We start from the raw sequence: 13,969 nt of genomic DNA on the forward strand, positions 1-13,969 counted from the left end.
TATGCTATATTTTTAATTCTTATTATGCGCTGTTCTCATTTCATGAAGAGTATTTTGTGTTTTGGGGAGCAGAGAAGGGGGTGCATGTGTGTGTGTGTGTATTTCCTTATTATGGACAGATTTCACCTGAAAATCCATGTTCCTCATAATCAGAATAGTCTCACAGATTTGGTTACTTTTGGTGTATAATTTACAAAGTCTGCAAATTAACAACAACCACAATACACATCCAACATATCATGTTATGCTGGTGAAAGCACGTCACGTAGTCTCAGCATCGTCACCTAGTGATGAGGTTTTCCTACGCAGGAGCCCAGGTGACATAGCAGAGCTTCCTGAAGACGAACGTGTTTCTAAATGAGAAACTGCCAGGACGGACTCCAAAGCATCAACTACTGACTAAATACTCACCACAGTCAGACTGACAGGCGTGTTACCCTTGGGAACTGGGTGGTTGTAGAGCGCTGTGAGAGTTACATTCAAATCACTGTCCTACAGCAAACAACAAAAGCCAGGGGATTTTATAAGTGAAATTTATATTAAGCAGATACAATAAAACTTTTTGATAAAATCATATCAGACGTGTTTTATATAACTGCTTTCCAAAGGAATGTTTCAAATACCTACAATTGCAATACTTAAATCTAACCAATGGAGAAAATATATTCAAATCTCTTTATCTGGAGAGAATAATAGCAATATTTATATTTAGTATAAATATGTAACTGACAAAACGAAATTATTAGAAAATACACTGATCCTATCTATAGAAGGAAATCATTTAAATCATTAAATCTGAGAACAATGGGACTGAGTAAAAAGAACAACACATCTCTTTACCAGATCACTGAAAGCTTCCAAATTCCATTTTAATTTTAAAATCTCAAACCTAATTTTTAAGGAATAAATACAATTTAAGTAAGATTACTGTACTAAGATGCAACACAGAGGTTATTCTAAATATTTATTTCCTAAGGAGCTACTAGTCACTATTTGACCCAGGATTACGACTTTTCTTCTAATAAGGAACACAAATATAGTCTTCTTTTTTCCTCTTCTCCGGAAACCAAAATTACATGGATTTTCTCATATTTCCTTATTTTTGTTCCAGTATTACTGATGGTCTCAGGGAGAATAGGACATATAATAGGACATATATAATAGGTCCATACATATTAATTTATCAGTAAGAGTTTCTAAAGGTAAAGTATTCAAAATTTGGACAACTAATACAATTAATGTTAGTTCCAATGTACACTTAACAAAAACAAAGAACAAGAAATCATCATGAAGTAGAATTCTGGCTTTGAGTTTTCCTTTAAATAATTACATACTTTTCTCTCCAGTTACTAGGACAATGAATGTATAATTTCAATATAAAATTATTCAAGTGTAAAGTGACCTTTTAATGAATATTTCACAGAATTAAGCCCAATTATAGAGAGGAAAATATTTACATATCCTTGCACACAACCTTAGACTTCTGACAAACACTACAAACTTGCTATTACATTATAACAATGAAAGTTGATTGCCAAATTAGGAGATTGCTCACTAGAAGAGTAAAAGGTAAGTCTTAAGTTCTTAATAATACATTTAAGTTCTATTTAATAAAAAGTATCTGGAGTGGTATTTGTGCTGAATTTCGGTTTGTTTTGAAATATATTTACACTGAATCTTAAAAGATGAGTGTTCTACCAGTAATTATGAGTAAGTGACCTATAATCTTGAAAGTCAACTATGTAGAGTTGTGTTCTGGGAAATTTAAGTAGCGCAGAATGATTGAATAGTTCATTATGTGTATGAAAGTGGGAGCAGGTTCTTCAGGAAAGAATATCACAGGCCAGATCATGAAGCGAGGGTTGATGGTTGCAGAATAATGTGAATGTACTTAAATGACACAACACTGTACATTTAAAGATGGTTTAAAATGGTAAATTTATGGTATGTGTATTTTACCACAATAAAAAAAGGAGGGAAAGAACATAACTTACCAGTTCCTTAGCCAAGTAATCTGCCAGAGTATTTAGAAGCTTGTAATATACTTCAAACCATGGCAGATAACTGTAAAATAATAATAATAACTTTAAAATAGGTATATATATAATTTAGATTCAAGAAACAAAATAAACATTAAACTGATGTTTTTTCCAACACGTTGATCCTGGAAGGCAGAAAAGAACTATACATGTGTTCTCTTTATTGTTACAGTGCAACTTTATATATTATTATCTATTACTAGTTTTCATAACATAATCAGAATTCAAACTTCTACTACAAAGCTTATTCATTACACACTTCTATTTTATGTCAGAAGTATCTAAAATTACTTAATCCTATTGTATGGTGTTCATAATAGGAATGTACCAAAAGCACTCATAGGATAAAAATTAACCAATGTATTAAGATTATAACATGACATAAAAGTAGATTTTAAAAGCATTTAAAATAAAGATACAAACATTTTTTAAATATTACTGAACTTAGCATGTAGTACAATAGAATTATGTGCTTAATTAATCAGTTATTCAGAAATTGATGTTTAAATAGGATGATCAATTTCAAAATAAATATTAATACAAATAACAGAAAGCCTATTTTGAAAATTATAAGTACTGTAAAGAGCTTTTAGATTACCAAAAACAAATATAGGAATTTAAAATTTATTTTGATTCATTTTGCTAGCTACAAATAGAATTAATTTTTATGAAAGCAAAGTACTAAATCCAAAAATCAATTGTACAAAATAAAATCTGTACTGCTTATTAACAAATTAAGGTATTAATATAAATCTACCTAATTTATACTAATACCTTAATTTGCTTGGGTAAACTAATTTTTAACTAGTAAAAATCTACCCAAAGTTTTTAATCATGTATTAAAATGTGTGCTTTTCATATGGAAGAATAGTCAATCACAAAACATACCAGTGTAGTTAATTATCAATTAACAAATACTCATTTTTTTTCTTCAAAGAATTAATACAAGGCTATTTTTTTAAAGAAAATAGTGTGATACTTTTACTACATAATTGTATATTGACAAGAGTACATATACATAAAACATATTTAAAAAATTTTAAATCAAGGAACTTTAAATTTAGAAAAACAGCATTGTATCTGCACTTTTTCATATGATTTCTGATTTATTAATGACTATGAATGATGAGTTTTGAATCAGGAGTAACTTAAAGTCATAATAGAAGAATAGTTAGATAAACTATAGTAAATTTTATGCAGCAGAATGCTACAGGTTTCTTTAAAATGATTACAAATACTAAATACTGATACAAAAGATGCCTACAATATTTAAAAATATCTATCAACTTCTGGTTAAATCTTACATATTGAATACATGCATTTATCTCTGCCCTTTGGAAATGCCACTAAAATAACAGTAAGTGAATAAAAAGGGTATAAATTAATGAGGACAGAGAAATGGAAAAAAAAGAGCAAAAGAGCAACATGGGTGAATGGTTCTATAAAGATGGAAAGCAAACAAAGAATGATCACTGACTTAGCAGAAGAGAGGAAACCAAAACCTGAGTGTCAACAGAAGGGAAAATGACCAGTAGCCAGTAGACTTGCCCCCATCGAATCCTGAAACATTGACGTGGGAATCTCTCAAAGGAAAAAAAATACCTCAAAGTTTTATTTTCTTGGACTGAAACCCACCACCGCACATAAATGTTCTTAATTCAGTTTAGTGCTTGTATCTTAAATATAAATTAACAGTCCAACCACCAGGTATCTGAGGACATATAGACATCAATTCAAATGCAGAAGGAAATTTAAGCAAACATAGACAATACAAACAACAGAAGAGACCTTCAAAAGTTATCAGTACTGTCCTAAGGAGTTGAATAAAGAACAGGATGCTATTCAAGAAAATGAAACCTAAAAAAGAAATGAAAAAAATAAATTATTAGAAAACAAGAAAGAACTCACAGAAATTCAAAATATAAAAGCCAAAAAAAATTAAAATCAATAGGAAGGTTAGAAACTAAATCAGGAATATCTCCTAGGAACTAGAATAAAGAGGCAAACTGATGGATAATAAGAGAGTAAATATTAAAATATCAGGGCTTCAATCTCAACTTTCATGTTGACTAATATTAGTTCCAAAAAGAAAGAAAGGAGGGGAAAAGGAATAAAAATTTATTTTTAAAAATGTTTGGCAAATTTCCCAGAATTTTAGACACAAGGCTCCAGATTGAAAGTGCACACTGGGTGTACAACACATGAGCCATACCAGTGTATCACAGCGAAATTCCAGAGCAGGGCACAGAAAGGCACCTTAGAATTTCCAAAGGGACAAAACAAGTAACATACAAAGTCATCAAATTCAAAATGTCACTGAACCTCTCAACAGCAATCCTAGGAAGTCAAAAGATAATGCCTTCAAAGTGCAGAGGTGAAATCCTTTGCAATCTAGAATTCTTTGTCTAGAGAAACTATCAATCAAGTGTGGAGATAGACAAATAGCATTTGCAGTCATGTTAGGACTCAAAAATTCACCTCCTCCGTACTATTTTTGAAAAGCCACTAAAAGATGGCTTCAACAAAATAATTGCTAACACTGCTTTTAATGATTAGCTCTCTGTCGTGCAAATTACCACTGTATTTTCTATACTCACTACCACTCAATGAAATAATTTTCACAGAGAATGTTCTTCTATGAAGACACTCTGTTGTTCCTTGGTTAGAGTACAATTTCATTCGTAGTCATTTCATATTCACATTTCAACTTTTAATGGCCTGAAGAATGCTACTCCAAGAAAATTTCAATGTGATGTGTATTCAGATCTATATATTCAAATAAGATGAGATGTAACCTACGAAAGGAACATGCTGGTCTGTTTCTATCCTGCTCTCAAACTTGTTTACATAAAGCAAAATTTATTGATTTTAGGTTGTTGCCTGTCTGCCTACGTATTAATCCTTACATTGTCATTTTCATCTTACTCAAGTAATGTAAAACTTTATTTAACAGTAATTCTTTCTTGATTCACTATTAAAAATATAATAAATATCATAATCACAGGTTATTACAAAGTGAGATAATCTTTTTTTCCTAGACCAAATACCTTAAACGGTCTTTTAAATGCCCTGGTTTTCTCATCTTTACATTCTTATTTGCCACTGGTCATCTTCCCCTTTCAATTTTCTTTCAAATTGTGAAGATGAACTAAAATCAAATTTTTCATTAAGAAGCTAATTTACACAGATAAGTGCAATTTATCTGTAAGATTATTTGCCTGTTTTTTGAAAATGAAACAAATTTAATTAATAAAAATTGACTAATACTTAGGTTTGAAAATACTGAAAAATACTGTTCAAAATGTAACAGTTATTTGTGTTAGGTATTTTTGTTTCTACATAACGATTACTATTCTTTATAATCTCCTAGAATACTAGCTTACTGACTTCCGTCCTGGTACGGGGCTGTGTTGTGCTTCACACGGGGTATGCTGCATTTGTTCTCATGCTCATCCTCCTGATTATGAAATCCGACGTGTGATTCTGTTAGATTTAGAACCCTGCTAGACACCGTGATGTTTTACAACCCCCTCGAATGTGACTTTATCCATAAATCAGACTAACATGGTTTTTTAAAAATCTACTACAACAAGGTTTTCACTTCTGGGCTCTCTCTCAGAGTTGTCTCTAAGGCTCCATCTTGCTTTGTTATCTCTGTTTGGGCAGTATGACTCTGTGCCCACCTAGGGAGTAGAGGGTCCAAGCTAAGAATCAGACACCCTACGTGTTAAAATAATTGGAAGGATGGGGAATAAAAGTTCTTAAGCACCAACTTTATGTATGAAAATGTGCTAGGAACTTTCTATGTGTTATCTCATTTAATTCTTATAATAACAGTATGATGTACATTTGACTAAACTAACGTAAAGCAACTTACCCAGAGTCATAAAACTACCAAACGGCAAGCCTGGGATTAGAACTGATGGAGCGGACTGAACAATCCAATGCTCAGGGGTCCATGCAGACAGCCCATCACCCAAACAGGCAAATTTCTATAATATCCAGCCTTTTCATAAATGTGTCCAATAACCAGACACTTTTCAGGCAGCGAAATCAACGGTGACAAAACTTACTCTGGTTTAATCTGAAATCATCTTACCTGTAATTTCTATCCTCTGAAGCAAATTCTATCTTCCAAAATTTGCTTAACTAATATTCATAGCATGATCTTGATGCATTTTGAATTATATTTTGTTCATATCAGCAAATTTCTTAGCAGATAAAGATCTGTTTAATTTGATTCTTTCATCTAAAAAATATTGGCAATTCCTTGTGATTGTAGATTTTAGCTTCTATGTTCATCACTGGATAAAATTTTGAAGAGGACATAGACTGCCACATGGAATTAAGATCCCTCCCAAAATAACAGAAATCTGTTTATCAACAATCTAAGTGTGGTATTTCCGCCAATAAGAAGACTGCATTATCTGTTACGTAGCCAACATTTTTCTCCATACATAATTTGTTCCTGAGAGGTAGTGGGACAGACCCAATGTCCACAACACCTGACACACCTGGAAGTACAAAGGACTGAGTTCAGGGACACGCAGTGTGGGCTCTTGAACGTGTCCCATTCTTGGTGACGGCTGGCTCCTTTTTAAGAGTACGCATCATTCACGTTTTTTAATAAAAACATCACTTACCTCAAGTGGAACTACTCTGTCACCCAGTCATACTTCTAAAAATGTCCAGGACGCAGGGCCATTTCCTGCTACAGATAACCAGCAGCACACAGCGCAGAGGGTGCAGACTGGCTGTGTGCGGACTGTAGCTATCAATAGCCGACAAACGGATTTTGTTTCGTCAACACACCACTGTGGTTAACTAAACACGTTGCCAACTTCTAAATCTGAGCTACTTCACTTGAAAATTTGTTTTTTAAAACATCAAAAGAACTGGCCAGATGGTCACACATGGTCCACTTTTCAACAGATACCTGGTGCTGTGCAATCAATGGTTTCTGTCTTTGAATGCTGCACGTCTACCGGGATCACCGCACTCACCCCAACTTTCTACTGTCCGACACCTACCCTGCTTACCTCACTGGGGTCCCCTACCTGGCCCCTGCAGGTAACTGAATTCATAAGTCCTGACATGGAGCAACTACTCAACAGGAAGTCCTGCTTACTTTTTATATGACAAAAAATGGCCTGCGGTACACAGAGTAGTCAATAATCCAAATACTTTAACAGATTCTATTGCAAACTTTAAACACAAAATGTGTGCCGAAAATGACGTACATATATATATATATATATATATATATATATATATATATATACACACACACACATATATATATATATTTGCACTCACACATATATAATACATATTATAAGCTATACAAGCTCACTTTGCTCAGGTGAAAATGTTATTCTCATGGTTTTATTTTTGTGGTTTCTTAGATAATTTTCAAACAATATATGTGCAATGTAATTAATTTTTAACTAATGTATAAACTCAAACTTATGGATAAATAAGTTAAAATATTTTTTCAATAAATTTTACAGTCCCAAAGACAGTCAAAATCTGTCTTAAACAACCAACCACAAAAATCCTAGGAAGTTTAAAAAATATATATTCAACATAATACATTGACTGAATAAGGTTATTTTACTTGAATTTTATAAAATTGAAAACCCAATTTCTTTAACAAAGAATAACTGACTCTCACAGTCTTGTAAACATTTACAAATACATTAGGACCAATTATTTTAAAACAAAAGGCAGGAGATGCTTCAAAAGTTAGTTACAAGATTGTTTCCTTAATTTTTCATAAAGACATTAAGGCAAAAGACAGATGTATATGTAAAGCCAGGAGCCCATTTTGTGGTAGTAAGAAGACTTCCCCCACACTTGTGCTTCCACTCAGAGCTGATAAAACTTTTACATTCAAAAGTCAAAGGTTAAATAAAGGAAAGGAAATGTTTTTTGTCAAATAGTCAGGTAACCACTAACAGTCTGAGTGATCAGCAGGAACCTAACGTATAGTAATCAAATAAAACGAAGGAAACTGCCTTTCCGTAGCAAAATGGCTAATGTCTAGAGGCTGTTTTTCTGTCTGGAAAATTGACACAAAATGTGTAAAATTGAAACATTCTGCTTCTAAGGGATTTGCCCAAAGGAAGAGTGTGAAAGCTTCACGTGTGGTATGAGTTAAAGGGGCCAAGCTGGGGGCACTACAAAGGCCTCAAACATCAATCTGTCTCCCTTATGAGGGGATTTCATTTTGAACCCTTGGCGACAATTTTATAGTTGTAAAATGATGTTAATCAAATTAGGAAAAGAACTTATTCCTTGCATTTTTGCTAGCTTTGGAAAGCAATTTGAAATATAAACAATGCCAAATTTTAAACTAGTAATAATACCATAGGGTACTTTTGAAATCTCATTAAACTAGGATAGACCTGTCACAGAGCTAAAGCATACAACAACAGAGGCTGAAAATTCAAAATTAAATTATCGACGTTTATCGTAAATAAAGCTAAATTCCAATATTTCTTCTAAAAACTGAACAAAGCAAATAGAAATCAAATATACTTACTTTTAAGTCTTATAAGAGCACAAATCCAGGAGAAAAAGGACACCTGGTTTTTACAGCGTTTTGTGCAAATTTTTTACTTACGAACTCTAAGATAAACCTAAATTACTTTCAAGTGTTATAATAGCGTCATCCAGGAATGAGAGAAGCAGCTTTAAAACACTGTGTGCACATTTTCTAGCTCAGCGCTCTAAGGAATAGAGTACTGTATGTTTGTGTGTACACGAGAGAGCAGGAGGGGAGGGAGAGAGAGCAGTATGTTAACATCTGTGAACCTGGCTAATGTGCGTATGAGTTCCCTGTACTATTCTTGAAACTTTTCGGTAAATTTGATTTTTTTAATGAAAAGATTTAAAAATTCAGAGAAAAATTGGAAAGCACATAGAGCGCTGGTCTTTCTATCAGGGCAAACCTATCTGTCTTGGGCAGAGTGCATAAGGTTAGACTCCCCTTGAAACTCTAGCTTTTGAACTTCCAGCATGAACCACAAGGATAACGGAGCTCTCCCTACCCACTCCACACACTGTCACTCCCAGCCCTGCTGCCCAACCAACTGGTGTCAAATTAGAAGAACCCAGCTACAGTTTGAAGCACAATACTCTTCTGGGAAAAACATATGTGTTTGAAACACAATTGTTTATCCAGATGAAAAAGTTGTGTCTAAGACACAGCACATTCTATTACTTATAAAATAGTTAAAGTGTATTTTTGACTAAAGATTGAAAAAACTTTCTCCAACTCTAACAAACGTCTGAGTCAATGTCCAACCCAACCTCAGAGTATGATGAATTCAGTCAGAGTAAGCGAACAGAGCAGACGGCGATTCCATAGCCCAGTTTTCTGTGCAATGTTTCAATTATTCAACGCTATTTCTTTTCCTATAAACATTTCCATAGAGTGCAGCTTGACTAACATCCACATTATAACCTCAGTGTAGATGAATATTTTATAGAGAATGTTTTATAGACTCTGGATTTCTAATTCATCGGGACATAGAAAAGGGGAGCTAACCTTTAGGACCCTTCCTTCTCACCAGCTTGCAACACACATCCTAAGTGTATGGACAGGAAACACACTCGTAACTTTACCTACGGCGTCAGCTGATGTGTGTGAAGTGGGGCAGGTAGGACTTGGTGGGAAACTGCAGACTCGTGACCCCACTAACTCCCTGCTGCTTAGATCCAGCTGCTTCTGCACAGCGCAAGACCCAAATTAGCAAATATTACCATTTGGCAAAAGGAATTAGAAACATAAATTGTATGCAAAATTTTACTAAAATGTATAAGGTTAAGAACATCTTCTAAAATTTTTAAAACACCATGTGGACACATAAACACTTCTGAACACTTCTGCCCAGAGGCACGAGTCGGCAAATTTTGCCTTGAAGCAGCCATTCTCTTCCAGGACCCAAGTTTTGGGTCAGTGGCAGAAAAGAGCACATATTAATTTAAGACTTTTGCATCCTAGTCAACATGTGAAACACACATTATTTGAACTCCTATCTTAATATTTAATTTTTCAAAAATAAACCCACAAAAATTAATCTTTAAAAAAGGCATCTCTTTCAAGAAAAACTACTGTGACTGGTAAATCTTTAAACCTAATTGATGCTGTATGTAGCAAGCAAATAAAATTATTTTTCAACTTACTTGAGTTTGGAGAAAACAAATAAGAAAACAATTATAAGCCTATTTTTAAGCATCCAAACATAACAAAGCGCAAAGAAAGACAGTTACTCTCTGGGGCATCCAATTATCTGGCAGGACAAATACTCACCTGAGGATGCATAAGCAAATTTGGCCTCCTGATGTGAGTCTGCAGAATCCAAACCTCTGTTTACTCTCCATATCTGTCAGTACAAAGGTAAAGTGCTGTCCGACTTGATTTTGAGACACCCTAAAACACAGTAATGTTAAAAAACGTAAATCCGTGTGTAAGAATTTTCGTAAAGAAAAGCAAAAGCAAGAATATATTTATATGTGGTATTGGTTTCTCCTTTCCAATCAGTTGGGTCTTAAAGTTAGAACTTTGCTCTCAAACTGAGTGTGAAATGTGTGAACTCAATCATGAGTCAAATATCAAAATGCGTTGGAACACCTTACAGGCCAAGCAATTCAGCGCAAACTAATCCCTTACTAGGGAATCGTACGGTATTTTACCATACGCTTTCACATGCCTAACGTACTTGTAAATATTTTATAAATTCTGAAAAGAAGCTATTAAACTGTGGAAGCGAGAAGTTCCACGTGACGACTGAGCCTGCTTAATGCTGGCCTCTCTTCCTGACGCTCCTCGGGCGGCTCAGAGAGCAAACCAGGCTGCTTTAGAATCTAATGGAAGCCGCCACCAACTCCGTTTAAACGCTTCTTCCGTTGACATTCTCACCCAATAAAGTACCATACAAATTACTAGTGGCATTTCTTTAGCATTCTCTTCTAGAGCAGCCTTTATACTGAGGCTATATTTCCAAGTAGAAAAAAAGAACACAGTTTCTACAAAAAAAGCTTATTCCCAAGTATCTTAGCTAATTTTGAACTAAGTGTACGTCACCATAACAGGTGGCACACTGCAGTGCAAGGTGCAATACAAATCATTACACTGAATCTTTATTACTATTTAAAATATCTAAATATATTTCCTGTCACTGGCTAGATCTGGCCATTAGACAAGCGTAAGTGATCATCTGCTTCCTTGTCCTGAAATAAAACATCCATGACACCTACATTTTGGGTTTGAAATAGCCACAGGAATTATGTAAAAGGAAACAAGTTTCTTTACTGGTAGGGGGCCAATACTACAAATTGTTTTCAATTACCAAGAAATATTGCATTTCAAATGCTGAACATTTAACATGTACACAGTTTTTAACAAGTGGGCAGTTTTTCAAAAATTTTTACAAACATCTAAAGCAAACTTTAGTGCCTAATGTACCCTCTGGTGCCCGGTGTTCACAATATGCTTTGCTAGCTTGTCTTCCTTTATTTCATCTTTGCTGTTACTTTAACTGCAACTTTAGCAGGCTCAACCCATTCCCCTGAAAGGAGGTAAAACCAGGGGTATCGCTCACCAGCTAGACTTATTCATATCAATTAGCCCATCACTCAGAATATTACCTTTAATATTGTAAAATTTAGATTTTTAGTAATCTTCACTTTAGCAAAATATTTTCCTAAAATAAATTTTCTTTAAAAATCCCCTCATACCATCCTCTTAAAAAAACTGATAATAAGGTGTGAAATTCACAAGGAAAAGAATAAATGCTCTGTTCTATGTTCAAAGGGCTGGATATTCTGTGACATTCCAACCGCACACAGGTAATACTCTATTCATTCAGTATTTATTCAGTAAAATACAAGCATAATGAGATTTTCAAAATTGCCAGGAGAGTTTCCCGGTAACCTTCCATAATATTACATCATTTCTATAAAGCTATTCTTGGGAGACAACTAGCCGTCAGTTTTACAATATCACACAGATGGTCTTTTCAATTAGGGTGAAGTGAGATGGAAAGCAGGATATATACATCTCATTCTAAAAGACACAATTCTAAGGTTCTGATCAAGGATGTAGTCGTGTTTTCTTCTGCCAGTGCTTACAATGTGTACCTGAAGAACAAAGGGAAGAAATGGAGCCTTAAGACTTCCAACTGGCCGCAGTGGACAAAACAAAAGACCTAATGATTCCAAAGGCTCCTTCATCCCAAATACCATTTAACTTTGAGCCTCCCGTCTTTTTTGTTGGAAGCAGTGAAGCAAAGTACATTTCATTTTATTAAAGAAACAAAACACGGAATAGTTTTCAAGTGCTCAGTAAGGTGGGTGAAGTGATTTTAATGTTGACTTGTACTGTACCTTTGAACGTCAAAAGGGAAACAGAACTTGGGCACACTCTGGAGGACTTCCTGCAAAGGCAAATGTTTACAAAAGCTTTAGCACATTTAGAAAGATGCTGTTAGAACTCTTCTTCTCCTAAGGAGAAAAAAAAAAAGGTTTTTTTCTAAAGAAAAATAGCAGAGGTTCTGAGACTGAAATAATTGATTATTAAAAGGGAATTAAGTGTGTGCTTTGGCAGATTGCACTGACAATGCCAGGGACGCCCCCCGAGGGGGAGGCCTGGCCTGAAGGGTGTCAACGCCCTTCACATCCCCGCGGGGACCCCTTCAACAGGGCCATATGGATTTTACAGAAGCACCGCACCATATGGGGAAGCTACGTCTGCTGCTACTGGTACCACAGACTAGCCACAGGGACTTCTGACAGATTCTGGCTCAAAAATATAAATGTTGTTTCAATTAAAATGCAGGCAGAGAAAGGGGAATGAAGCTGGCAACAGAAGGAATTACTGAGAGGTATAACAACTCCACGAGTCCCCTAGCAAAACGGTTTAAAGAGACTTTCTGTAGCTCAAGAAACACATTTATGTGGCTCAGCTCTTGGTAAATTCAACAAGAGGAACACTAAGTTATATCTCGCATAAAACTCTTAAATGTGTACCTAACATTAAGCCTTTAAATTTAAAACAACATAGCTTCTATTCTGTGAACTTTCATTCAAATATTGCCTAATATAAAAAAAAAAATCAATGTGTTCATTAAGCATAGAAAATAACCTTATTGATTTTGAAACCTGCGGTGATTTCAGTCATTATAAAATAATTTTCAAAGCTTTCAGAAATCATACACATTAACAATTATAACAAAATGCAAATAATTGTCAGCCACTTCACAAAAAATACAAAAACATCGATTTTATACCACATGAAAAACAATTTAAGATTAACTCTGACCCTAATCTTAAATGTTAGAGTTGAAGATAACATCACACAAGTTCAAAGCCAGGTTATTTTACAAGACAAAGCAGAGATTTATGAGGATGTTTTCTACAAAAAAGAGAGTCAATAACTTAATGCGGAGGCCGCCTCCCCCCAAGAAAAATACCTTACTACTACTATCTCTTTACCAGTAAATCTTACATCCAGAGAAATCACCAATATCTAAATATGTAAACTGTATACAGAAACATAGCATTGTTTTAAAGCAGAATGTATCACGTTCTTTTAAAGTGTAGGCTGCAGTAAGGTATCGATTAAAAAGAAAACCTTGTAAAATTCTAATGCTGACACTGAAGAAAGCTTCAAGAGCCATAAGTCACTGAGGCAGAAAGAGAAGCGCCCTGTAAAAAGCCACGTCTGTCTCCAGGGCAGGGCTCCCTGATTTGCTTGTGAACACGTACCTTTACAAGTATAAGCAAAGTCCCCTGATTTAGAAAAGGCTCTTTTACTGCTCACCATATTTTGCTAAAGGTAATCAGAAGACCTGCTCAACTTGAAATCATTTCAGTTCCTTAAACGGAAAACAGTTCATGACAACAGAGAACAGTTCATTTAGCCA

General features: G+C 34.5%; 1 protein-coding gene across 6 annotated transcripts in view; it reads right to left on the minus strand.

The window, feature by feature from the left end:
• The window catches only part of DENND1B (DENN domain containing 1B), a 175,551-nt gene that overhangs the window by 95,875 nt on the left and 65,707 nt on the right, over positions 1–13,969 (minus strand). For all 6 annotated transcript variants that reach the window (XM_074317076.2, XM_074317075.2, XM_074317074.2 and 3 more), the window contains exons 4-7: positions 12,432–12,481; positions 10,357–10,476; positions 1,995–2,064; positions 412–492 (exon numbers count right to left, since the gene is read on the minus strand). In XM_074317076.2, the coding sequence (XP_074173177.2) occupies positions 412–492; positions 1,995–2,064; positions 10,357–10,476; positions 12,432–12,481 (321 nt within the window). The remainder of the gene's footprint in view (positions 1–411; positions 493–1,994; positions 2,065–10,356; positions 10,477–12,431; positions 12,482–13,969) is intronic.

Source organism: Rhinolophus sinicus, chromosome 6 (genome assembly GCF_057876585.1).
Source record: "Rhinolophus sinicus isolate RSI-liver-muscle chromosome 6, RSI-T2T, whole genome shotgun sequence".
In the NCBI taxonomy this organism is placed as follows: Eukaryota; Metazoa; Chordata; class Mammalia; order Chiroptera; family Rhinolophidae; genus Rhinolophus; species Rhinolophus sinicus.